General features: G+C 39.5%; 1 protein-coding gene across 1 annotated transcript in view; it reads right to left on the reverse strand.

Annotated features, from left to right (window-relative positions):
- Nucleotides 1-27,310, reverse strand: part of CFAP54 (cilia and flagella associated protein 54) — a 345,554-nt gene that overhangs the window by 130,291 nt on the left and 187,953 nt on the right. Inside the window, exons 50-56 of the mRNA XM_040980448.1 lie at nt 19,512-19,591; nt 17,667-17,836; nt 9,427-9,529; nt 7,447-7,594; nt 6,540-6,697; nt 6,202-6,381; nt 5,970-6,096 (exon numbers count right to left, since the gene is read on the reverse strand). Of these exons, the coding sequence (XP_040836382.1) occupies nt 5,970-6,096; nt 6,202-6,381; nt 6,540-6,697; nt 7,447-7,594; nt 9,427-9,529; nt 17,667-17,836; nt 19,512-19,591 (966 nt within the window). The remainder of the gene's footprint in view (nt 1-5,969; nt 6,097-6,201; nt 6,382-6,539; nt 6,698-7,446; nt 7,595-9,426; nt 9,530-17,666; nt 17,837-19,511; nt 19,592-27,310) is intronic.

The following is a 27,310-nucleotide window of genomic DNA, read 5'->3' on the forward strand; positions in this document are numbered from 1 at the left end:
CCCAAAAGCAAAAAAGCAAAAAACCCAAACAAACAAATGGGATCGCATCGAGCTAAGAAGTTCCTGCACAGCAAAGAACGTAATCAACAAAGTGAAGAAACAACTGAAAAAATGGGAAAAAAATATTTGCAAAGTATGCATCCGATAATTGATATCTAGAATATAAGGAACTCAAGAAACTCAACAACAACAAAACAAGCAATCCAGTTAAAAAATGTTCAGGACCTGCCGGCATGGCCTAGCAGCTAAAGTCCTCACCTTGAACGCGCTGGGATCCCATATGGGCGCCGGTTCTAATCCCGGCAGCCCTGCTTCCCATCCAGCTCCCTGCTTGTGTCCTGGGAAAGCAGTCGAGGACAGCCCTAAGCCTTGGGACCCTGCACCCGTGTGGGAGACCCGGAGGAGGTTCCTGAATTCTGGCTTCAAATCGGCATAGAATCGGCCTTTGCGGCCACTTGGGGAGTGAATCATCGGATGGAAGATCTTCCTCTCTGTCTCTCCTCTCTGTATATCTGACTTTCCAATAAATACATAAATCTTTAAAAAATAAATAAATAAATCTTGAAAAAAAAACAGCTTGAGTGAATCCATTTGCCACCCCCCCACACACACACCACGTAAGAACAAGAAGGCTCCACCTACAAAGTATAATCAGTCCTAATGAGACACCAAACCTTGTCCTCAGGTTTGCCAATCTCCAGGACCTGAGCAATAAACCTCCAGTGCTTATAAACTATTCAGCTCAAATAGACTAAGATGCCACTATTTTAAAACGTTTATTTGAGGAGCTAAGAGAAACACACATCTGGAATCTACTAATTTACTTTCTAAGTGCCTGTACGAGCCGGGGCTCAGACAGTCTAAAGGTGGAAGCCAGGGATTTAATACGAGTTTCCAATGTGAATGACAGGGAATCAATTACTGGAGTCACCACTGCCGCTTCCATAGTGTGAGTTAGCAGGAAGCCCAAGCCAGGAGCCAACGCTTGCGGTCAGAGCCTGGTGTTCTGCTGAAGGACACAGGTGGCTTACCCGCAAGGCTCCTATCCCATGAGGAAACTAAGGAACAATGATAATAAATCACATGCATAAGATCTGAAGGTAGGAGATTGGCTCCAGTTGTGATAGCAGAACACAGAGTGACTGGACAATAATTAAGCAAGAATTTCTCCTTGTGCCAGAATGAGATGTGTCTGTAGATTCAAAGGCTCACAGAGTTCTAAGAAAAAGAAAAAGACACATCCAGATATATACTGGCAATATTACTGAGCTATGGATGTAAAGAGAGAAATCTCCACAAGTTTTCACACACAAAGAACACATTTCTTGCCAAAAGAAAAGAAAAAAAAATTAGACCAGCACTTTAGTTCTGATGTGAAACATACAAAGCTAGAAACGATGGAATAAGATCTGTCAAATCCTGAGGAAAGGCCACACTCCAGGAATCTGATTCTGAGCTGAGACACTACACTACATCATTCACCTGTCGGAGTGCAAGCGAAGTATTTATAGAGAAGGATTCAGAGAGACTGTCAGCGGGGTACCTCATCCGAGGAAGCACTAGTTAGAAAGACGGGTAAGACAAGTGAGGGGGAGGAACTAGAGATCAGCAGCAGCACTTGCCCAAGCCTGATGACTGGGACTGGATATTACAGATCACCAACACAACTCTTCACACAGAAAGGCAGCTGTTCAAAAAACAACATGCAAGCACTTTGCATATAAAGCATTAAAGCATCTCAGTCAAGTCAAGGAGTTGGGTAAAGAAAAGGAGGAAAATTCTAGAAATTTTCTCTAGAAGACAAAAATAGGAAAGAAAGATCCATTTAAGAAACTCATCTAGTTATGAAAAATCTACCTGGACTGGCAAGAGTTGACATAACAAGGGGGTGGAGGGTTCCACATGTCAGGGTGTTAGGACTATACAAGGAAGAGTATAATTGATGTTTCCAATAGTAATAATACAAAAAATGTGAAAAAGAACACTTGACTGGGCTGGCATTGTCTCACAGCCAGCTAAGCCCCTGTTTGGGATGTCCACGACATACACTGTATATATGCTATCTCATTTAATTATTCCAGATGCACAAGTTAAACAACTCTATCCTCAATTTGCAGATAAATCAAAAGGCATGCAAGACCATAGGAGTAGTATGTAACAGCCCCATGTTTCAAGCTGAGTCCCTCTAGATTCCAAACCTTCTAAACACCTCTCTGCATTCTCCAGTGCCTTCCTGTTCCTGCTGAGCTGTGTGTCTCCTTGCCAAAGCACTCTCCACGATTTTTTCCCCTTTGTTTACTGAGGCCCTCTCAAACAGCACAAATGACACTAAGTGCTACATGCTTGGTTTTCATTATGATTTGTGCCTTGACTAAAGAATATTGTTCAGATATTTGTTACAAAACTTACGTGTCATAGGTGTGGAAGATATTTTTAAAGTAATAAGCAAAAAAAAAAAAGAAAGTAAATTTCATCCATAATTATATGAGCCAATGAAAGACTCAGAGGATTAAGGTTTGAATCATTCTTGTCTATATTTCCAAAGTTATCATGATATTCATTAGTAATATTTTAGTTTTTTTACTTGCATGTTTTTCTAGGGGAGTGAGAACATCTTTCTATTGTATGAAAACTGTTTCTCAACATCATAGGAATTCACCAGACAAATAGAAACTATACTATTTTTTCTTCCTTTCTGTCTCTCCTCCTCTCTGTACATCTAACTTTCCAATTAAAATAAAATAAATCCTTAAAAAAAGAAACTATGCTATTATACTATTTTTAAGGGAATTGATTGATTTCAGTCACTGGGATATCATGTGATATCCTAAATATTACCAAAAAAACCCCAAATTTTTACCTAAGAATTCTGTGTTCTAGTAGAGGCTACAGGCAGGTAAATTGTCCTCAATAACCAAAAATGTGAGTGTTACAATGAGAACACACAGTTAGAAGAGGCTGGGTAGCTAACCATCTTTGAGGTCAGGATGTGACTGAGGTCATGGATTAAGAGGAACATTTACAAGTGTTGACAGAGTAAGAGCAGGTGGAGAAGGGATTCTGTAGAACATTCTTCCAAACAGAGGAAACAACATGTAGGAAGACCTAAAGCAAACACATGGCAACTACAGCCACTCTACGTGCCTGAAGTGTTGAGGGGGAAGAGGGACATCCCAGCAATGGACAGGGACCGCAGGACAAGTGGCTTTTGCAGCCAAAACAGACAGACAGCCTTTATCAGGGGACTAACTAGGGACACATTACACAGGAGGTAATTTACATGGGGAGGTACTCTGGGAGAACACAGCATCTGAGAATGAGAGATTTTAAGCAATTTTAATCTGGGTCCAATGTGATGCTCAATTGGCTGGCCCTCCCCTTGCAAGCACTGGGATTCCATTTGGCGCCAGTTTGTGTCCTGCTTACTCTACTTACCAACCAGCTCCCTGCTTGTGGCCTGGGAAGGCAATGGAGGATAGCCCAAAGCCTTGGGCATCTACACCCACGTGGGATACCAGAAAGAAGTTCTTTGAAAAATCTTTCTCTCTCTCTCTGGGAATTTGCCTTTTAATAAAAATTAAATAAATCTTTAAATTTTTTTAAAAAAGAAATTGTAATCTCTATAAAATCAAATGTTTTGGAGGGTCCTTCTAAGCATGGTCAAAGATTGAAGGCCTGATGAATGCCTCAATTAGCTAATTCACTCCTTGCAAGTTTCAAGAATCCCATATGGGCACAGGTTCATATCCCAGCTGCTCCACTTGCCATCCCTGCCTGTGGCCTAGGAATGCAGTGGAGGTAGGCCCAAAGCTTGAGTACCTTGTACCCGCATGGGAGACCAGAAGAAGCTTGTGGCTTCAGGTCAGTTCAGCTGTAGCCATTACAGCCATTTAGGGAGTGAACTAGCAGATGGAAGGTCTGATAACCTAGATGGCAAAGCTTCCTTTCTGTATCTCCTTCTTTCTGTAAATCTGCCTTTCCAATAGATAAATAAATCTTCAAAGATTATACATTGAAATCATAAATTAACTCTTTTTTATTTTTCATGCCTTAAACTTATGAGTAAGGAAAAAGATTGATTTTATTTTTATGACAAAGTCAGATATACAGAGAGGAGGAGAGATAGAGAGGAAGTGGAGCTGCCGGGATTAGAACTGACGACTATATGAGATCCTGGTGCATTCAAGGTGAGGCCCTTAGCCACTAGGCCACGCCGCCAGGCCCCCATAAATTAACTCTTTAGTGACCTCACCAAGAATGTTTTCTCTCATGGGAATCCAGGACAAGGAGTAAAGCAGAGGTGAAAAGAAAAGGGGGGGGGGAGTAAAATCAACTCAAATACAAGATTAGTAGGAGGAAAGAAATAAAACAACTCAAAGCACAAATAAATGACACAGAAACAAAACAAACACAAGAATAAAAGCACCCAAGTGAAGATACACAAAAGAAAAAAGTTACAAAGTCTTATCTAGTGGAATGAGAAGAAAGGAAGAAGGCTCAAATACATAAACACAGAAATGAAAAGTATGACATCACACCTGACACTGCAGAAATAGGATGGGTTCTCAGAGGTCACTGTGCATAGTTAGCAAGAAATCTGGGAGTCTAGAAGAACTGGACAACCACACAAGATCAATCACAAAGGAAGAGCAGCAAGCAGACCAGGAATGAGTTTAGCAATGAAAGGTCTTTCATCAGAGAAGAGCACAAGAGGAGAAGGCTGAAACCGAGCTGCTCAGTACATCTCACAACCAATCCTGCTTCAACTATTTCCAAAAATGGAAGAGGAGGAGACGCTCCCAAATTCATTCTACAAGGCTAGCTTTACCTTGGTGGCAAAACTAGCAAAGGACACAGCAACAACAGAGAATACTACAAGGGAATATTTTGATGAGTTTAAATGCAAAACTCCTCAACAAAATACTAGCAAATCAAATCCAAGGACACACTGAAGACTGTTTATCATAATCAAGTGGAATTTATCCCAAGGATAAAAGGATGGCTTGATATGCAAATCAATAAATATGAGGATCATATCAACAGATAAAAAAGCAAGTCATTGCTTTATTTGTGATTTAAAAATTCTGAGCAAATTAGGTATGGAAATGAAATATCTCAACATAACATGGGCCCAGCACGTTAGCCTAGTAGCTAAAGTCTTTGCCTTGAAGGCGCTGGGATCCCATATGGGTGCCGGTTCTAATCCCAGCAGCCCCATTTCCTTTCTAGCTCCCTGCTTATGCCCTGGGAAAGCAGTCAAGGACAACTCAAAGCCTTGGGACCCTGCACCCACGAGGGAGACCCAGAAGAGGCTCTGGCTCCTGGCTTCAAATCAGCTCAGCTCCAGACATTGCAGCCACTTGGGGAGTGAACCACAGGACCTAAGATCTCTCTGTCTCCCCTCCTCTCTGTAAATCTGCCTTTCTAATAAAAATAAATAAATCTTAAAAAAAACATAGCTCATATATAAAACTACCAAATATCACATTACATAATAGTGAACATTACAGTGAATGCAGACTAGCTGAAGGATTTCTCTCTAAAATAAGAAAGAAGACTAGGATGCCCACCTTCACTACTTATTATTTCCGGCACCACAAGGTGCAGGAAGTCCTAATTTAGAGCCATCAGATGTGAAAAATAAAGAGCCTCCAAATCAGAAAAGAGAAAGTTTAAACTGTCATTAGCTTCAGAAGACATGATCTTAGGACTAGAAAACCACAGAGCCTATCAACACACCAAGTCATCAACCAAAATTCAGCAGCGTCGTTATGCACCAAAGCAAATCATGTGGAAAATAAACCAAGCAATCCCAGTTCAATAGTTGTAAAATAACAAAATGCTTAATATTAATAAATGTAACCAGTGGAACCTTGAATATTCATCAACAGACCCCCATTCAACGTCTACCAATAGCTTAAAATTCGCGACCAGTTACTCTAGAGCAATATGTGTTTAAATATTCTTACCAATCCTCATTTTTATTTTGGCCAACAACATGCCATGAGGAAGATAGATGTTTTTCAAAGGCAAGACTGCATTTGCATAATCAGTGTTTGATACAGGAAATTCGATTGATTCTCCAAAATTTAACATCTGGAATAGAAATGTCACAATGAGCAACTAGTGAATGTAGTTTGAAATAAGACAAAGGCTAGAAAAGCACATTTCCAAGTTTCGTGGACACACAAGCATTCTTACCTGCTCAATAAGAATGTTGTGAGCCTGGTTCAACAGATTTAATTTTTCCATTTTTGAAGAGGGTGATTTCTTGAGTTTCTCAGCTTTTGTCAAGTCATCCAGCAAAATCAGGCTTCGTGCCAGAGTTAACCACGATCGAGGAGAGAGAAATTCACTTCCTTCGAGCAAATGTATTATATCCTATCAAAATAAAATGATTCCTTTTGATTGTTCTGAAATAACAGCTGGCCATGTTGATTGTAGTATCTTCAGCATCTAATGGAACTCAGAGTTCTCTCCTATCTTTTAACTGGAATATACTTCCCTAGATATAAATGGGGTTGAGGTTTCCTTCCCACCTGAAGGTTTCTTATGATGTCTGTCTTTAAGTGCTTCTCTTGTAGGCCAAGGATCACAGCTTGCATCAGGAATTCAGCCTGTAGCTCTGTGTCACCTGCACTTTTTGCCTCCATACACACTTCATTGATGAGGCTCAAACAATCTGTCATATCGTTCTCTAAAATAAGCAATGGTGGTTATTTAAGATAACACTGAGAGAGGAAGAAAGCATTTACATATAATACAACCAGCATTCACCACAGGAATGCTCAGCAACACTCAAAAACAAGAGGTAACATATTAATACAGAAAACAAACTGCACATGAAGCTTGGAAAAGAAATGGCCCACAATTTAGGGCAAAGCAATTCAAGGAAGTGCTGGTGTTGCAAAAATAAAATTGCTATTACCAAAGTAATTTGGAAAACAGATGTGAGTAAATAGATAAGAAAACAAGATGTTAATTGCTTTAAGAGCTACCATTTCTAAGTATCAAGCTGCTATCTAAGAACATATAAACTTACTAAGTACTGATAATGTTATGGTGTAAGTACAATGATCTATTTTTGCAGAGCAGGAAACTGAGGTACAAGATATTTAAAGCCTATGCAAGGAAGTATTGGATCCAGCATGGAACCCAATGGTGTTGGTGGAGGTGGCTACAAAATCTGCACTCTTCCCATCTGTGGCTGCCCCATGTAGCCACCTTCTGGCAGGACGCGAAAACCTAGGTATTTACATCTTGATAATATTCATGTCACTTTCAGTGATAACAATGGACTGTTGGAAATGATTAATCTTACTTAATAGCCTAAATGTTTAAAGGCTGTTTTTCAGATTGAAAAATTGTAAACCCACCCCTCCAAAAGCCCTCTGCCTATATAAAGTTAATATTTATGAAAATATTAAGAAAATAGTATACTTGTACCTTTCACTACTCCAATGCCACGAACCTGTGCGACAAATGCAGTCACCAGCGCTAAGCGGCACTTCAGCCATAGATGAATGTTGAAATATTCTCGAGCATTTAGGGAAATAGGATCCAAAAACTCATTATCATCTTTATTTTCTGAACCCTAAACAATATTAAAGTGATGATTATCTTTCCATCTAACAAAGAAAGTTCTACCTTAGACTAAACAGAATTAAGAAAAGCATCCAATATCATTGCATAATGTTACATTTTTAACTTTAGAAATTATTCCTGCATATGCTATAAAGAGTGAAAAGTATCCAGATCAAAACTACCCACAATCCTCTGTTAACATTTTGCATGCAGTTTCTCAGCTTTTCTTCTCTCTGAATCCTCACTGTTGAAAACTAGCTTTGTGCCTACTACTTTTTCCATTGCAAATTATAGTATAAGTGGTTCGCATGCCACCAAAAGTTATCTTGACCACAATTTTAAGGGCTGAAAAGTAATCCGCCATTTTTACTAATGTTTCCTGAGTGGGCACTATGTGCCAGGCAGTGCCCTACACACATTATCTCATGTAATTCTCACAGCCAACAGGAGATTACCATGATTTCCATTTCACAGTTGCGAGAACAGAGGCAAAGAAAGGGAACTGTCTTGCTCAAACTCCATCACATTTTGGCAGAGTTGGTTTTCAAACCTATGTCTTCCTGAATTTAGCACCCATGGTCTTAGCTGACTGTGATGAATTGCTCCATGTCACTCACATGACGAACAGATAATGAAATTGATTTACGTTCTCGTTGATACACTATACAAAGGGGATGATGAAGGAGTACAGGGCAAAGGAGATTTTCTTCCAACCGAGACAATCGTAGACAGTTGGAAATTCAAACTCACTGAGAACAACCCTTATCTATTCTAAGAATTTCTTACCATGCATTTCTGACAGTTCATTATGTCCAAACAGTCGAAAAACATCTGCTATCCAGGGTAGCTAATGGGACTGAAGGAGGACTGAAACATTCCCAGATGGGGGGCAGGTTTGGGAAGAGAAGGGTGAACTACTCTAGGGAAAAATGCGGAGACATGAGCAGAGGCCCACAAGGAGAGTGGCAGTTAGAAGGGGCACACCCAGTCCTCAAAGCTCACAGTCCCTTGCTAGGGCAAAGCCAAGTTCCACTCAACAGGTCATCATTCCTGGGGCCCATTCTGCATATTAAAAGATGTTTGGCAACATCCTTGGCCTTTACTTGTAGATAACAGTGGCACCTGATTTGGTTGTGACAACCAAAATGTCTCCTAGAAACTACCAGAGAGTCTCTGAAGAGGCAAAATTGCCCCAGTGGACTATCATTGCTCAAAGTCCATTTTTACAATCAGAATTCCTTTCAGCATGAGTTTGCTCTTCAGTCTCAATGAAGACAGTACCTTGCTAATTTGTAATGATGCCAGGTAACAGAGAAAATATTAGTAATATTTGAACTAATGAACCAGGATCTCATGCTAGGAATATTTATATTTTAATCCTAAAAAATTCTTTATTGTTAAATTACTGATCATACCAAAGTCTGGTCAGATTAGTGAGCTTAAGCATGGGAGGATTCTGCTATGTGGAAACCAGAATAGTTCTCTCTGGTGAGGTAATAAATTCAAAAGTGGAATGAAGAAAAACTCTTGTGGACAATTTTATTTGCCAGTGAGATTATAAATAAGCTGCTGTACAAATGTATGAGAATAGGATTCTGGTGATTATAGCCAATTCTATCAGTTCAAAAATGAGATCACAAAATCACAATACAGAATAATAAATTGAGGGACTTGACCAAGGCAGACCAGTTAATCAATAGCACAAATAAGATTTAAACACAGATCTTTTAACTTTAAATTCTCCTTTATGTCACTGCCTCATCCAAATAATTAAATGACAACCTGGCATACCAAGTTATTGCATAGTAAATATCAAAGGATAAGCATTAAATTCATACATACAGGCGATACTGAAGAAATAGGATTCTCGGTCTCATCCTGTCCTACTTTCTTTGAAAGTTTTGACTCCTGGAGAAGTTTAAGTATGGAAAATACTATTGCAGCACTACAAAAGAATTTAAGTTAGAAGTTATTAATATTACATTTCTGGCAACTATAAAGTATTTCCTAAATTTCTCTCATATCCTTACCTGCCCCCAAAACTGTTAGATTTCCCACTACTCATCCTTACATAGCCCAAGTTTTAACTATGTAGAATACTTATCACACCTCTTCTGCTTTAGTCAAATTAATCAGAATATTTCCCCTTTTTGGCTGGGTTGAATCAAGTGAGGATTCTGTCATTGGCAACCAAGCCATCTAACAAAAATAGGACAGTTCAGGAGTTTTGCACATATTACTGAAATAACCAGGTCTCATTTTCCTCTATCTGCTTAATTTCTACTTTGGGATATTATTCCTAGGATAAAATTCATGATTATCATTAATTCCATTATTTTTCTAGGGAATCAGTTCTGACATCCATATCCACTTCACACAACTTGCAGTTGTTCAGACTGGGCACAAACAATTCTAACGTATACTTCCAGTCATTTTTGTAGAACTTCTTGCCCTCTAAGTTGTTTTTAATGAATTGTCTCCTACTAGCTGGGGTACTTGAAATCCCCACATAGGATCAGAACATTTGTGGAGATTTTTGGATGATGCTGAGCCCCTTCTAAGTTAAGTCTCAGGCAGAGGTAAAAAGCCACGTCTTCTTCCCACTTCTTTCCTGACCAGCACTACTGTTCCTTGCAGGGGACAAAGTAGATACAGATTACCCCTGGAGTTCCTTAGCCCTGTCTCACCCAGGGCCTACCATTAAACAAAAAACAAAAACAAAAAATACCAATCTCCTCCTAATGAAGCTTTTGGATTTTTTTTAACCCAAAGTTTTCAGTACTACCAAAGCTTTGTATTTTTCTGACTTCCTAAGTCCTTGTAACTTTCACTGGGAGGTTGAAATGGAAATAATCATGAAATATTACCCTGATGCTAATCTGCAGGTAGAAACCCGCACCTTACTCATTAACTTATTCTTACAGGTTTTGGATGTAGTCTGTCCGTCAAGCATTTGTGTATTGGAAGTGTGATCTACAGCATAATGGCATTGAAAGAAAGAGAGAAGACCTTCAAGAGATGGAGCATACTGTAAGAATATTGGGTCCCTGGGGGTAGCGCCCTAGGAAGGGATTCAACAGTTCTTGGGACACCCTGCTTAGTCTTGCAAGAGGGAGATCTAATGACAGAGTAAGGCTGGCCCTTCCCATTCCCAAGCTTCCTATCTCACCAGGAAAGCTCTCCCTCTTACCCATGCTCCCAACACAATGCTATTGACCACAATGCCATTGGTTAAGAGAACCTCATCAGAACCAGTCAATGCAGCTTGGACTTCCAGCTTCCAAAACTATGAGTTAAATACACAAAACTATACCTAGCCTCAGATATTTCAACACAGTAACAGAAAATGAGCTCATCAAAGGGTTATTTTTTCCATGTATTTATATATTAGTCACAATTTCCACCTCTGGATGAAGTGTTTGTGATATTGGATCACTTATCACCAGTGTCTTTTTATAAATTTTATCAGCAATTTTACATGAAAATAGTATGAACTTTCTGCCATACTGACATATAAATATAGCTGTTTTTCTGTGTCTTATGGCCATAAGCATACTTCTCTATAAAAACTAAAATGATTGTGCATTAAATACTTTGCCATTTTCTTTAGAATGAGTTTTAATTTTTAAAATTAATCCCACTTTTTAGAATTTTAATTATTTAATTATTTTCTCCTACTTAAAAAGTTTAACTCATTTGAGATAATCTAATTATTAAGAAGGTATGCAGTGGAGGAAAACTATGGTATTGTAATGGAGTGGGTTAAACTGCTGCATGTCATCATGCCAAATCAGAGCTCCAGTTCAAGTTAACGCTGCTTTGTTTCCAATCCAGTTTGTGCTAACGTACCTGGGAAGACAACACAATACAACTCTGGTACAGACAGTTTCTGGTTCCTAACTGCACCCTGACCCAGATATGGCTGGTGTGGCCATTTTAGAAGCAAATTAGTTGATGGAACTCCTCTCTCTCTCTCTCTTTCTCTCTCTCTCTCTCTCTCTCTTTCTCTCTCTCTTCCTCTGCCTTTTCAAGAGACAAACAGATGAATAAATAAATAATTTTAATTTAAAAAGAGCACAAAAATGACAACACATGTAATGCAGATTCAGCATGTTTATAGGAATGAAGTTCCCGCTATTCCATCATGACTCCCTCATGGTTATACCTTGTTGCTGAGTATGTTCAGATACTAGCATATCATGGTTGTCAGAAGATTCTGAAAGTAGAAGACAGCATCCATTCCTCTCTTTTGAATGTGAAGCACAAATTCCTATTTCAAGGGGATAAAAACTATTTGCTAACCCAGAAAGGTAAGGTATAAAGTAGGGCACACCAGTGTGTTTTGTTCCACCTGGTATGGCTTAGCTGCTTAGTCCATTTTCTGTTGCTCTGATAAAATACCTGACCTTGGGCAATGCATACCGATTACAGGTTGATTTGGCTCCCAATTCTGAAAGCAGAGAAGTCCAGGAGCACAGTGCCAGCTTCTAGTGAGGACCTAACACTGCACTGTAGCATGGGGGAGACAGAGGAAGCTTCCTGAGGTTTCTTGTCCTCTTCCTACAATGCCATTGATGCCATCAGAGGTACGCCCTGATGACCTTACACCACCCTATTTCCGTCCAATAGGATTTACCTCCAAATGCCATTAAGACCTGAATTTTGAGAATACATTTGTAACAAATCAATTCTGGGCAAAAAATGTTCAAACTCCACCAATTATGCAATGAAACATTTGTAATTTCTCGGCAAGGCAGAAAGATGAGGGGTTTATTTACCACCCCAACTTAAAATTTCAGAGGCAGCATGTTTCATGATGATATAAAATGAAAAGGCTCAAACATTTTCCCACTTCAGCAATTGGTTAAATGCAAAAAAGAAAAGAAACATTTATTTCTTTTCCCTTTGAGATGGCATTCTGAAGAAGAGAGTCAGCCTTAAAAGAAGTAGAAATACATTGTGGATAACTTTGATTCCATTTATTTCTTATTAACATTCATGACAAAAATGGTCAGTTTGTTCTCATAAAAATCCATGCAGCTCATTCTACCTGTCACCCTAGGGAATGCGCCTTTCAATTTCCTTGACACATAATTTTATTAGAAGTATCATGAAATGTCAAGCTAGCCATCATTTGGAAAAAGGGACTGTCCAACACTCTCAGCAGTGCCCACCCAGAAACTCGTGGGGGGTAAAGTTCACGAGAGAAAAACTCATTCATCTTGACAGTAGGCTTCCCCCAAATGACAACTCTGCTTCAAAAAGGCAGTAACATCAAAGTTTTCTCAGGTTTTATCCCAAGGGCCAGGTCCATGTATTTAAAATAGCAATGATTCTGATACACACACATGCTATTTGCATATGTCTATCGAGTTTTCAAATGAAAGTTCTATTATAGCAGGCTTTTTGGTGACCATTTTATAATTTTTGGTTTCTCCTTTCCTTCTTATTCTTGAAAAATAAAAAATCACCTTCCCCTCCACACCAAGAGTGTGAGATGTGTAGAGAGCTGGAGAGAGAATGAAAGTATCTGCTATTGCTCTCTGAGACACAGTTTGGAGAGAAAAAAAGTTGTATGGAAAATCATAAAAGTTTTTTCTCAGACTTAAGTAGAAAAACAATAGTACCATATGGCGCTGAGCCTGTTTCCCTATCGATAAACTACCATGGCTGTTACACTCAAAAGCAGCTTTCCGTGTGAGAGTACACAAAGCCAGTGAATCTCAAGTTTTTGTTTTTTAAGCTAAACATCTCTTTGTATCAGTAAAACTTACTCAGCACCCTCAAAGAGCTCCACCATTCTCTATATTAGAAATTGAGAAAACATGTATGCCTCATGCAAAACAACTGGTTCTCCCTCCTCCCCATCCTCAAAATTAGAACAATGCTATTCTTTGATGTTTGACCTCACAGGAGAAAATCTTAATAAAAAGTTCTCATCTCTACTTCTACATTCAGTCTTGTGACGTTGTAGCTGATGTAAGTTAAGAAGATTAGGTCTCACAGTCATTAGAAATGAGACAAGAATTTTTAACAACCTCTGCAAATAACCATGGAAGATTTCTTTTGATACCCTATTAAAAGGTGATAATGCACAGATTCTTAAAAGTTGCCTATAATATAGAATACAACATTACACATAGACAACTTTTTCTTACTGCATTAAATTAAAATAGCCCAGTCTATATTGTTAACTGCAGTTTTGTAACACCATTCACTGGTCATTTGAAAAATATCAGTTCCCTCATTTAAGCAAATTCCCTAAATGCTAAAATACTGTATTATACCATCTTTTAAAACTTATGTTTGCTTATATTACCATCACTCTCATCATGAAACAAAAAGTCTAAGAATAGAAAACCGTCAAGTTCTTGACGGCAAACATGAGTTGTATAAAATTCTAATTTTCCTTAAAGTTCAAATTTTATCATTGGTAATAAATACTCGTTCTTTTCCTAGAAGAAGCATGCTCATTTTTCTTAAGAAAATGTCTTGCCAAATACCAAGTCTGAATAATCAGAATCTGTCAGTTGTTGTCTCAAATAAAAATGGAAAAAAAAAAAAGGCATCTTGTTCATCTCTCAGCCCAAGCACACACATATGTTCTTCCTTAAGACAACCATCAGTTTTGACATGTAACAGAAGTGCTGAGGTATAATTCTCATTGCAAGTCCCAGAGAATGCAACAAATATATAAAGAAGCTTCACATTTTCAGGGGGAAAAATGGAATTAAAAGATAATGTGCGGGGGGCCAGTGTGATGGCCTGGTGACTAAATTCCTTACCTTGAACGCACCGGGATCCCCATATGGGCACCGGTTTGTGTCCGGGGCCCCACTTTCCATCCAGCTCCCTGCTTGTGGCCTGGGAAAGCAGTCAAGGATGGCCCAGGACCTTGGGACCCTGCGACCCATGTGGGAGACCTAAAAGAAGCTCCCCTGGCTTTGGATCAACTCAGCTCCAGCTGTTGTGGTCACTTGGGGAGTGAATCATCAAATGGAAGATATTCCTGTCTCTCCTCCTCTCTGTATATCTGACTTCCCAATAAAAACAAATAAACCTTTAAAAAAAAAAAAGAATGTGGGGACAGACATTTGGCCTAGTGTTTTGCACATCAATGGATAAAACATGAACTCTCTGAGTTGCCTGCATTTACTATGAGTGTCTGGGTTCGTCTCAGTTGTGGCTCCCAATTCTAGGGAAGGGAAGGGAAGAGGAAGAGAAGAGAGAGGCGTGGAGGGGAATGGAAAGGAAGGAAGGGGAGAAGAGGGAAGGGGGAGAGGAGAGAGAGGGGATGGAAGGAAGGGAGAGGATACACAAATGCAACAGTGTCTTGTTTCATCAGGAACAGTGTCTATTGTTTCAGTGGAACTGGCTTCTACATTTTTAATGACAAATGTGCATGGTTCAAGGTGTCTGCAGAGGACACCTGGTACCACAGCAGAGGAAGGAAGGCAGAACAAATTGGACAACTACCCCAGGCATGTGTTGACAGCAAATATCTGGGTAAATGGAGACTCTAAGCTGGACCATGTCAGTCAATGACCTTGGAAAGATTTCCTCATTCTTGGATCGGCAAAAGCAACACCATTTCAGAACTATCAAAACCATAGAAGCAGAACCCCTGGAGCATGTTCCACATCAAGGACCCTGGGATGACATCAAGCAGCCCTTTCCCACCCCTGGGTACTAGAGTGGTTTGGAAGCTGGTCGCAGCATTTCCCTTCATCCCACTTCCCCAAGATACAGGAGGAAGAAAAAGAAAATTTGGAAACAAGGGTCTCAGCCACTTTCCTCTAATCCTCAACCCTTCCCACCCTGACCAACTATGTAAACATCATCAAAAATAAAAATAAACAATAAAAAAACAGTTCTAACCCCATGGCCCCACCTCTCCAACAGGAGAAAAAAAAAACCTGTAGACTATATTCTGAAAAACACTACTCAAAATGCATTCATGTATTTTTCATTACTGCTTAGAAACCATAGAATTTCTAACTCTCCGAAATCCCACACTGTCTAATACAAAAATCAGATTTGAATCTCATTATTCATGTGAAAGCTTTCAGTTCCGTGTGTGCCACATACACATTCAGAGGGCATGAAAAGGTCACTTACTGAGGCTTTCCGGGAAGAGCGGAACAGGCTCCCAAACAGGTTAAAATCTCTTGAGAGAATGGGTAAAGGATCCAAGTTTGGGGTTACATAGTGGGGAGTGGGCAGTACAGCAATGCAGGCTCCCAAGAACCAGGACCTGTATGATTTGAATTTCCCACCAGCACCAAAAGAGAGAGGAGCTGGCCTTTACTGTCCAGGAAAGGAAGTGGTTCTGCTGAGAAAACTTTCAGTCCTTGATCACCAAGTGGCATCACCTTCTTTGTCAGAAGCACCCAATTTAACGATGACTCCCCTGCACCTTCCTGAACCTCCATCCTGGTATCTTCCCAGCAATTAGCATAATGGGCCACACTATATAATCTGTTTACTTCTTATATTTATAGTTTATTATCAGCCTGATTATTTTTTATTAGAACATAAACACCATGAGGGCAATATTTTTGTCTGTACTGTTAGATTTTGCCTATATCACATACTTTAAATACTAGGACAGTGATACATCGCAAGAGCTTTGAACATATTGTAGGTGTTCAAAATTACTTTTTAAAAAATGATTTATTTTTATTGGAGAGACAGGGTTAGCAAGAGAAGCAGAGACAGAGGAGGGATCTTCCATCTGCTGATTCATCTGGGAAATGGCTGCAGTGACCAAAGCTGAGCCAATCCACATCTAAGAGCCAGTAGCCTCTTCCAGGTCTTCCATATGGGTGTAGGGTGCCAAGGATTTGGGCCACCCACCACTGTTTTCCCAGGCCATAAGCAGAATCAGAAGTGAAAAAAAAAAAAAACAGGAAGCAAACTAGCACCCATATGGGACGCCAGGACCACAGGCGGAGGCTCAGCCTAATCTGCCATAGTACCAGTCCCTCAAAATTATTTTTAAATGGATTCCTGAATGGTAGCAGAAGCTATTCGTGCATTAAAACAGCATGATTATTAACATGTCACGAGATTTCATGACACAAGTGCTTTTTGCAACTGATATGGCCAAATCTTGAAAGTATATTTCTATACTATCAAACATGAATTAAAATCCCTGCATATTTTTTGGCTGCTCAATTACTTTTACATCTATGTGCATACTGATGTAAGAACAATATTCTGTTTTTGTATCATCAGAGGCTGGTAGCGAGGCAGTTAACAACTACCGGTTGAATAGATCATTGTATCAATAAACAAGCTAAACGAAAGACCTGAAACTAGTAACTGTAGCATACATAATGAGCCACCCACAAAAGTTTCTTAAATAGTCCAACACAACATAGTTTATGAGATTTCACTTGCTCATAATAGAATTTGCCTTTGATATTTGCATTCTGAGTTTAAAGGGCAAAGATAATTTAGGTATTAGTCAAAGGCTATAGGAAGGGCTGGAATTGAGACCACTGGGTTGACTCACTGCCTGTGAAGCCAGCATCCCATAGCAAAGCACCAGTTTGAGTGTCAGCTGCTCCATGTCTAATTCAGCTTACTACTATTGCACCTGGGAAAGCAGTGGAAGATGACCCAAGTGCTTGGGCTCCTGCTACCACATGGGAAACTGGATAAACCTCCTGGTTGCTGGCTTTGGCCCAACCCAGTTCTGAATGAAGCTGCCATTTGAGGAGTGAACTAATGAATGAAAGATCTCTCTCTCTGTCTCTCCCTCTCTCTGTCATTACACCTTTCAAGTAAATAAAATCAATAATTTTTTAAAAACTGCATAGAAGTTTGCCTTGGCCTTTTAAAAATTAAATTAATAGATATCAAACACCATTAATTTATTCATTCTGTATGTTTTTACAAAAAACTGTCATTTTAATTGCTAGAACATATGAAATATGCTGAATAAAAGAAGCAAATATGTTCTATGGATCTAGGAAATCCAATGCTTAGACAAGATTTTGTTGCACATACACATCAAGTCAGGATGAGGCGGAAGCTCTCCTTCCATGTACCCCCTGTTCTAGTGGTTGGAGACTCACCTGTATGCTGCGCGATGTCTCTGCAGGGCAATTGCGGCCAGCTGCAGCCTGGCCGCCACCACAATCTCCAGCTCCCCGGCAGAGCACTGAGGGAGGTTCTTGCGGCCTGCCTGCTCTACCTCTGACACCAGTAAGTTGAACCTGTCTTCAGCTTCGCTCAGTAAGATTGCCTTTAAAAAAGGGGGGGGGGGGCAGTTCAGAAACAACACAAATCCTGTTTCAGGCTTGTTTATCAAAATTGTTCACAGTCTGAAAAGTCACAAGGAATGTGAGTGCAGAAAGGCATTCTGCCCCTAATCATCAGAGGAGCAGATTCAGGGGATACAAAGATGGTAAAGGAAAGTGAGACAGAGAGCAATAGCAGAACAAGCATGTGCATCCGGCAGGCACTCCAAAGGCTGAGCAAAGCTTATCAGACACAGGCATTTCCTCCATAAGGCACATCACAGCTTTCATGTGCCTGGGAATGCTGGGCAGCATGTCAATGCTCTGCTTAGACGAAACTTAACATAACAAAAGCACCAACAAAAAAATAAGTATAAAAATGTGAAAATCAGGGTGCAGGTTGAGCCTCCCTAACCTGAAGTCATGGAACCCCCAAAGGCTCCCCTTTTCAGAATTCAGAACTTTGGAATTTCATATTTTCAGCTTAAGGATTCAACTAGTACAGGCTATTGGATTTCCAAATCCAAAGAACTGCAAAATTTGAAACACTTTTGGTCCCACGCATTTTGGATAAGGGATACTCAGCTTTTACTAAAAGACTATGAAATGGGCACTTGTACAAAATATGAGAGCTCAAACAGAGTCAGAGTCTTGCTTTGGGAATATGCACACTGGGAAATTCAAACTTTACTATGCTTGTTACAAATGACTTAAATAGTGTCAAGAGCATTGACTTCAAGCTTACAAATACATTTCAGTGGATAGGTAAACTAAGAAAAGCCATGAATAGTGAGCACCAATTGCATTTCAAGTAAAACTATGGTCACCCAATTGATTACATGAAGACAATGAGACTTGTACAGCAGCCAATTGATAATAAATAGCAACCAATCATGGAAGAAGATAACAAAGCCAATTAATCTTTCAAGCAACAGGCTTGCAAAATACTTGTATAGAGCAGTGAATATTACATGAACGCAGTCATGTGTCACATAAGAATGTTTACATCAATGGCAGCCCATGTATTTAATGGTGGTCCATATGATTATATCTCATGATGTCATAAATGTGTTATTTTGTGTGCTCTATGATGTTCACATAAGGATGACACTTAATGACACTTTTCTCAGAATGGGTCCCTGTCATTAAATGCTGATGGTATACTAAGGCAACTTAGCATTATGATTTAAAACCATAGATTTCTGAACTAAAAAAAAAATATTGCTCCAATTCCTACTCCTTGCATGATGTTAGTGAATTCAAAAATTGCCTAAGCCTAGATTTTTCTCATGGTTCAACCTGGCATAATTCAAACATGATTAATCCCTAAACCCACAGAGTTGTGAAAAATAAATAACCACGCAAATGCCTGTCAGGTAGTAAACACTGAATAAACAGTAGCTGTTGCTGTTATCATTGCTATTATTATTACGAGATGAGAAACAGGAATGGACTACTCAAATGCCATCAAATAATAAGTCAGCATATTTTTAGTAGCTTAATCAGGTTTCAAAGTCAGGAGCCTAACAATGGGGCATCTACTTTTTTCATGGGGAGTAGACTGCATGTCAGTAAACAAACAGCTACTTGATCCCTCAAAAGCCAACATATCCCTGTGGTGAGCCTGCTAGGGAATAGTCATGTTCATTTTGGTAGCTGTAATTTGACAAAATTCCTTACCTTCAGTGTGCTAGGAGTCAACTCATCTCTAATTTTTGTAAGCTGACAAGATGAGCATCCATCCTCCCTTGAATTTGCCTCTGTAAAGATGCAACATTTTGAAAGGAACAAGGATATCTGTTTAGTCATGACCCATGAGGAAACTTACATAAATGCATTAATAAACACTAATGCCATAATCACTAGAAATAGGTTCTTGTATCAAATAGTTTCCCAATAACCTATATTAGAGCATGGAGGTTGATTCTTCAATCTGTTAATTCTGAGAGGAACTTACGGACACTTAACAATGTTGTGTAAGTTATCAGCTCCTCAAAGTATGTTCATCTCCCAGATGTTTCTGATATTTCAATAAGATATTGGAAACATCACTTTGGTTAGCATGCACAAGCCTCTCATTCTAACAGCAGAGAGGAAATCATTGGAAACAGAAAATTCCACAATTTCAAATACTTACTTTGAAATACCTCCTATAGTCTAAAACCTGCCTATCTCAATCTGAAGCAGGGAAACGTGAAGGAAATGACATCAGGATGTTTACCTGCTTCCATCAACCTGATTTGTGGACTACAAGAGAAAAGAACCACAAACAATTTCACTAGAAATTGTGGCAAAAGACCATTCGTTTAAAAAAATTAAACTTTTCAAATAGGAAGGAGAATCCTAGAATAACGTAGAACTAAATGCCTGTTAAATTTGTCTCTTTTTGCAACCCCAACTGACCTTGCCAGGCTCTTACAGCAAGAAGCTCCACATCTAGCAATCAGTTGAGGAAAAGCTTGAGCATTTGGACAGGTCCTGGAGGAAGTTCTGAGACTGAACTTTCTCCCAGAAGGAATAAAGTAAGAGTGAGAGACACAAAGAGAGAAGACAAATACCTAGATATGGGTATGGAAGAATTCTGGAATGAGTATGAGAAACATAAAAGACCCAAGGAGGAGTCTGAGTTACATTTCGACTTGGGTGTCGAGTGTTCCTGGTGTCCCTGGCTCTCTAGAATTCTAAAAGCTGGACCACAAAAGTCATCCAGAAGCCAACAGAGTTGAGGAAGCCTGAGGCTTCAGTAGTGACTGGTTACCATCACACCTGCTGCTTCACACCTCATTGATTTCACTTTCTTATCACTGCCTTGGCTAATGCCAAAGAAACAGAAGGGGGAATATAACTCAATATAACCCAGCTAAGGAGAGCTACAGCTTAGCCCACTCAAATTCACTTGCATGCATTTTCCTCTAATTCCTGAGCACCTGGCAAGGTGATACATCTTCACCCTTTTGTGTTTAGATGTCTTATCCAACTATGAGTTCCAGACTGAAACACTTTAAAGTAGAAATGCCTACTTCTTGTTGCTGTGGACTGTGAGTCATCAGGATCAATGAAGGATCCAAGACGACTGGGAACAAGCTTGTCCTAAAAGCTTTAGATTAGGAAGCTTTGGGGAAGACCATAACTGGAAATCCTGGAGTGAGGCCCTCAGCTCCAGGCTGGCTACTCTTCCTGAAAATCCACCAGCTATTGACTGGGCTTACTACAAGGTCAACATGGCCAAGACTGGCTTGGTGGATGGCTTTGAGAAAAGGCTTCATGCCTTGAAAGTCTCTGTGCCTGAGGATAAATACACATTGCCCAAGTAGATGTTGAGGGAAGAAAAATACAAAGAGCTGTGCTCAATCCATCCCTCTTGCCAAGGCTAAGACTAAAAAACCTGAGAAACAGCGGGACAGGATGAAGCACATAATTTCCTTTTACCAGATGACCACTGAGGACTTGAATGAAGTCCTCCTCTCCCTGCCAAAAAAGAAAATTAGACAAGAGGAAGTACCCTTATGGCCTCAGCAGCCGATGGAGAATTTGTCCAACTGATTCTGAGAACAAGCTCTGGATCTTATATTCCAAACCCTGGACATTAAAAATTAAATGCACACAGTTCCAAAAAATTTAGAAGGACCCAGATTGTTTATCCCTTTCGTTATTGGGCAACGTTAAGCAGGTTTGAGTCACTGCACCTGCCAAGCTATGGCATGCAGGTGCCTGAGATGCTTTGTGGAACGTAGCTGCTTACTGTTCTGAATAAGAACTGACCCTTTGATAGTTCAGCCATGAAACTGAAAGAATTATTTGTTACCACAGACAAGCATAGCCTTACACATGGGACCATTTGCTTGAAAGGAAATTTCAAATAGTAAATTAAAATCTTAGCACTATGCATGACAATTTGAACACTAAAAAATAAAGAAATGCATGCATATTAAAAACAATGATCTCTAGAACTAAAAACTTTGGCTGTATGCAGAGTCCTCCAATGTTTAGGCAAACTTCAGATAGACATGTCTCCAGTAAGATCCATGATTTAAAAGAATTAAAAAGAAAAATCATGCAAGGCTTCAATCAAAAATCAAACGGCATAGAATGAATGAAAAGAAAACAGATGCCTTATCTGAAGGAGACACTGTAGTATAAGGGTAAAAAAAAGAAACTTTTTACTTAATCACGTGCAAGTAGTGATATATGTGAAAGATTAGTGTCAGGGTCAGTATTGTGGCACCACAGATCAAGCTGCTGCTTGAAATGACAGAATCTCATAACAGAGTGAAGATTTGGGTCTCTGCTACTCCTTCCAATTCAGCTCTGCTAATACACCTGGGCAGGCAGAGGAAAAGGGCAAAAATACTGCGACTTCTGCCACCCTCATAGTAGACCAGAACACAGTGCCTTGTCTCCTGGCTTTGGTCTGTCCTTTACCAGACTGTAGCAGCCATTTGGGAAGTGAACCAGCAAATGGAAAATCTCTTGTCCCTCATCTGCTCCTGTTGTCTTACTCTTCTTTTCAAATAATCAAATTAATCTATCTCTTAAGACATTGATGCTAAATAAAGTTATTGAAATTGTATAGATATGCTGGAGGAAAGTTCTAATAAGAAACCAGATTTAAAGCCAACTAAAATCAGGAGTTAAGAGATATAGAGCAATGGTCTCATCTGCTAGAGAGAAAAGGAAGGAAAAAGAAGGAAAGGTAAAGTTTGTAAAAGTTTTTTATTCAGCTGCAGTAGCTTGATAAGGGACTAGTTGCTATATTACCTACAAGTGCTAGCAGAAAATACTAATGTGAACTCTGGGAATGGAAGATTCAAAAAAATATCAGGTAATATGAACAAAATAGTGAAATATATTCTTGGAAGGGAAGACTTAATAAAAATTCAGTATACATGTTTATGAATATCAAACATCTAAAAGTGTTTTAGTTATAGTTGTCTTAGTTAGAATTAGATTGAATTACCTTGAGGTATACAGGTGACATATTCCTAAAAGTATTTATGCAAAATGAGAGAAAGTGAAGGGCAAATAGCAATAACTTTAACAAGAAATTGATATTCTTCCAAATCAGTATTTCTAGAATCACGAATTTAACAATTTAATTCTTGTGGAACCTACAATCCAGCGCTGCCATCCACCGGGTTTTCATTAGTCCTCTGCCCTGCCATCCTCTGATTCCTCCTTAACTAGCTTTAGTGCTTGGTCCATCACTGTAATTAGTCTCTTGAAGAAATCATCGATACCTTGTCTCCATATTCTTTAAAATATTCACTGGTAAAACACCAAACCCCACTAAATCCAACTTTCTCTCGATCCCACATCTGCTTCCTTGTGACAACTTTTTACACCAAATAGCCCAAAACTCTGAGCTATTCCACAGTCTTGCTCCAATTTCCTGGTCTATCGTCCTTCTATTCTCTCAGGAAATTACTTCATCCCTTCTATTCTTTCTTTAAATCTCTAACATTTCCTCTGCAGTTCCCACTCTCAGTTGGTATTCCTGTTTATTGTTCCAGTGAAACAGAGGACACTAGCAAATGAATTATACAGATTCCCACATCCACTCATCCACCTGTAAGTCAATCTTTACTATATCCTTGACATTTCAACTTGTCATATGAATGAACTTCATGCCCCAACGTTAGTGCCAACTCCTCCAGTAGTTCACTATTTCCAACCGCATCTTGACCACTAAGATTAATGTGCTAGATATCACCCCTCCTGCCTTTTGCATCACTATCTAGCCCCCACTTCCAGTGCGTCATTCCAAACAATACAGAGATGTCTTCTGGGCCTTTTAGCAGCACCCTTATTGCTCCTTATTGATTCCTAACTTCATGACAAAACATCTCCTGGCTTATGTCTATTCTCTCTGAGTCTTCACCCATTCTACCTTGATATCACATGAGTAGGTGCTGATTCAAAAACATTTATCTTCTAGATTCTCCAATGAGAGATTTCCTTGCCAAGTCCAAACTCTTTCTTTCTCCATCTATTGATTCAGTTGACTTGTCTGTCAATGCCTGGTTCACTCATCCCTTTTCTGTTGCCTCAGATTCTTTCTCATTTATCTGACCTCTTCCTGGTAATTCCTTCTTTCTCTTCTCTCCAATACTTACTCCTGTGGTATTCACCTGCTATCGTGGCTCTTTAAAATACCAGCTACAGGCTAGGCTAACAATTTGTCCAGACTGAACTTTTCTCCTGAAACCTAGAATCATATATCAAACCAACTATTGTGTCACTCAGATGTATAATTGGAAGCTCAAACTTAACACGTCCAAAAGGGAACTCTTGATCTTCCTCTTTCAAATGTTTTGGAATTTATTTTAGATATATCCAGAGCTAGCCACTTCTCACCACCTCCACTACTCTACTATTGTGGTCATCATTATTGGTTAATACTTAAATTATCTAATAGATGTCCAAAAAGATATAAAGTTATGTTATTATTCAGTTATTGTTTTTTGGACTTCTCACAACCCCATGTTCTAACCTAGATTCAGTATAGAAGTCAGAGTTACCCTTTAAAAACACGAATCTTCCTGGTGACTTTTCAATTCATGCAGAATAAAGCCAAAATCCCTACCTTGACCTTCAAAGCCTTCCATCATCTCCCCACTATCTGACTTTTTAATCTCATAAAATGTTCACTTTCATTCTTGCTTCTCCAGCCACGAGGGGTTCTTGCTGCTCCTCAAGCACAGGAGATACAGCCCTATCTCAAAGTCTATTTGCATGTGCTGTTCCCTTTATCTAGAATGTACTTTACGAAAAATTCACAGATCTTATAACTAGACTGAATATATCTTCCTCTTCTCTTTTCATCTTGTGCTTGGGCTCAGAATGCATGTCTCAGTCAGATGGGGACTTGGAAACCTCAGAAGCTGACAGCAGGGAAGTGACTAGGAAGGCAAACCCTAGATGAGGAAGGGATTTGCTACCACCAGCCAAACAATAGCCACATTTGATATCAAAGAAGCCTCATTTAAGTGGCCTCATTTCTGACCCCAGAAACATGTGTGACTTCCCCAATTTGAAGCCCCAACTTCCCATTTTCCTTTAAAATGTCCTTGGCTAATTTGTGCATTGATGTACAGCAGTGTTAACCAGGAAGTTTTCTCCCTGAAACCAAGCCCTCAGACAATGTGTTGACTGCCAGCACTGGACACTGTCAGGTCTCAGCCTCTTAGCCTCCGTCCCTCAGCTTAAGTCACTAAGTGTGGGAATGGCACAAATCAGCCACCAGGTTCTATTCCTATTCCTTGAACTTATTAGGTCATTTGCTTCTCCAACAGATAACAAGGTGATGGCCAGTACTGTCTCACAGGGTTTCATGCAGAAAAGTCCAAGATCTGCATGGGGGAATTCTACATCTTGAATAAAAAGTAACCACCACCTGTACATAGTCCCCAGGCTGACTGAAGTCCACTATCATAAAAATTCCTCATTGAGTATGGCATCACTGACTGACCAGGAATGTGGATACAAGCTGGACATAGAACCAGACCAAATAACCACTTCCACTCCAGCCAGTGCCTTACCACCTATCCAGGGACTAGCAGAAAACTATCCTTAATTCCCCTGATTCATGACTCTCTTACTCTCCCTTCCTTGTCCTCATCTTAAAACCCCAGAGCAGCCTGATTTGGAGGCTGGCAGTTCTTGAGATAAAAGCTGCTACCACTTTATCTGTTACTAGACTCAACTTTCTCTTTCCTTAAAACTCAAACTTCTTCCTTGTTATTTTAATCTGGCAGCCTGGATATGGACAGAGTTTTGGGTGCAATCCACTCATTTTTAGACTTGTTCAAATTTCACCATATTAGTATGACTTTTCAACATATTTTTTTAAGTTTTTTTTTTTATTAGAAAGTCAGATATATAAAGAGAGGAAGAGAGACAGAGGGGAAGGTCTTCCGTCCAATGATTCACTCCCCAAGTGGTCTCAATGGCCAGAGCTGAGTTAATCTGAACCCAAGAGCCCAGAGCCTCACCTGGGTATCCCACACGGGTGCAGTGTCCCAAGGCTTTGGGCCTTCCTCCACTACTTTCCCAGGCCATAAGCAGGGAGCTGGATGGGAAGCAGGGCTGCTGGGACATGAATCAGCACCCATACGGGTAACTGGCGCATGCAAGGTGAGGACTTTAGCTGCTACACTACCATGCCAGACCCTCAACTGTATTTGAAGTTGTAACCTACTCCGATACTCACTATCACTTTTTTGATTTCCAAAATACCTGCTATCGTGTAGTACACAAGGCATTTATTCACTTGATGTATTGTCTTCTTTCCCTGTCCTAATAATAAATTTCAAGTGAATATTTCTGTCTTTATTTTCACTGCTACATCTTCAATTCCCAAATAACATAGACAGTGACGAGTATTTTTTAGTTACTCAATTAAGTGAACTATTTTCATGACAAAGGAAGTCAGCAAAGTCTTGTCTAGAATCCAGAATCATGTCTAAGAATACAAGAGAATTTACTATACAATAAATTTCTTAGTTCGGCAGAGAACGGACAGAATTTTTTTTTAAATAAATTGTAATAATACAACTATCCATCTAAATTTCCAAATGATATATATGATCTTACACAAAATAAAAGATGTCCAAATAAGATGTGAAATGCAATGAGGAAAACTGAAGGAAGAAGGAAGGATAATTATCTTCATAGAATTGCGTCTATGAAATACAGGAAACCTATTCTCTTTATATTAATAAAGATTTTTTTTCACAGGACAAATTTACTGAAGGGAAATAACTGCGCAGAGGCAGCCAGCTGCCAGAGTGCATCAGGAGCTAGCACATGGCAGAGTGACATTGTCTTTATGAGCTGAGTTTACCAAGCGTGAGCCAGGTAAGGCCAGGGAAGCGGGCAGGGGAAGCAGCACAAGCTTTCGGCTTCCTCCCAGCAGAACTGATACTTGGGAAGGAATGCCATGGGTGGGGTGGGGAACAAAACAGGGTGGGGGATTGAGCTGGTTTTTGGAGTGTAGAGGTTTTGTTCCTACATTTCATTAAAAAAAATTTAAGGACATAACAAATGTAAGAGCAAATAGGAACAAATGTCAAATATAAGAAGTATAAACAATGTTTAGTTGGGTTAACAAAAAAGGCAAAACTGAAATGTAAAGCACTCAGATGGTTTGAGAAAAGGGAATCATCGGGACAAAGTCATCATAAAGGTAATGACACAAATTGACTTTAAATGTTAATTAGAACACACCAAGAATATGGCACATATCACTCATTGATGTAGAGAACCTCTAATTCACAAGCATTCAAAGACATGTACAAGAATGTTTAAGTTATTAGTAAAATAAATAAATTATAAAGTAGAATATTCTGTGACAGTAACAATTAAGGAATTACCATTACGAACTTATATCTAAATCTCAAGAATACGTTATTCTTAAAGACCAGCTTCTGGTATGACAAAACGAGGAGCACTAGGAATGTGCTCCATGGTGAAGCTGGTGA

The sequence above is a fragment of the Ochotona curzoniae genome, unplaced genomic scaffold (genome assembly GCF_017591425.1).
Source record: "Ochotona curzoniae isolate NIBS_2020 unplaced genomic scaffold, NIBS_Ocur_1.0 contig_1014, whole genome shotgun sequence".
Taxonomy (NCBI): domain Eukaryota; kingdom Metazoa; phylum Chordata; class Mammalia; order Lagomorpha; family Ochotonidae; genus Ochotona; species Ochotona curzoniae.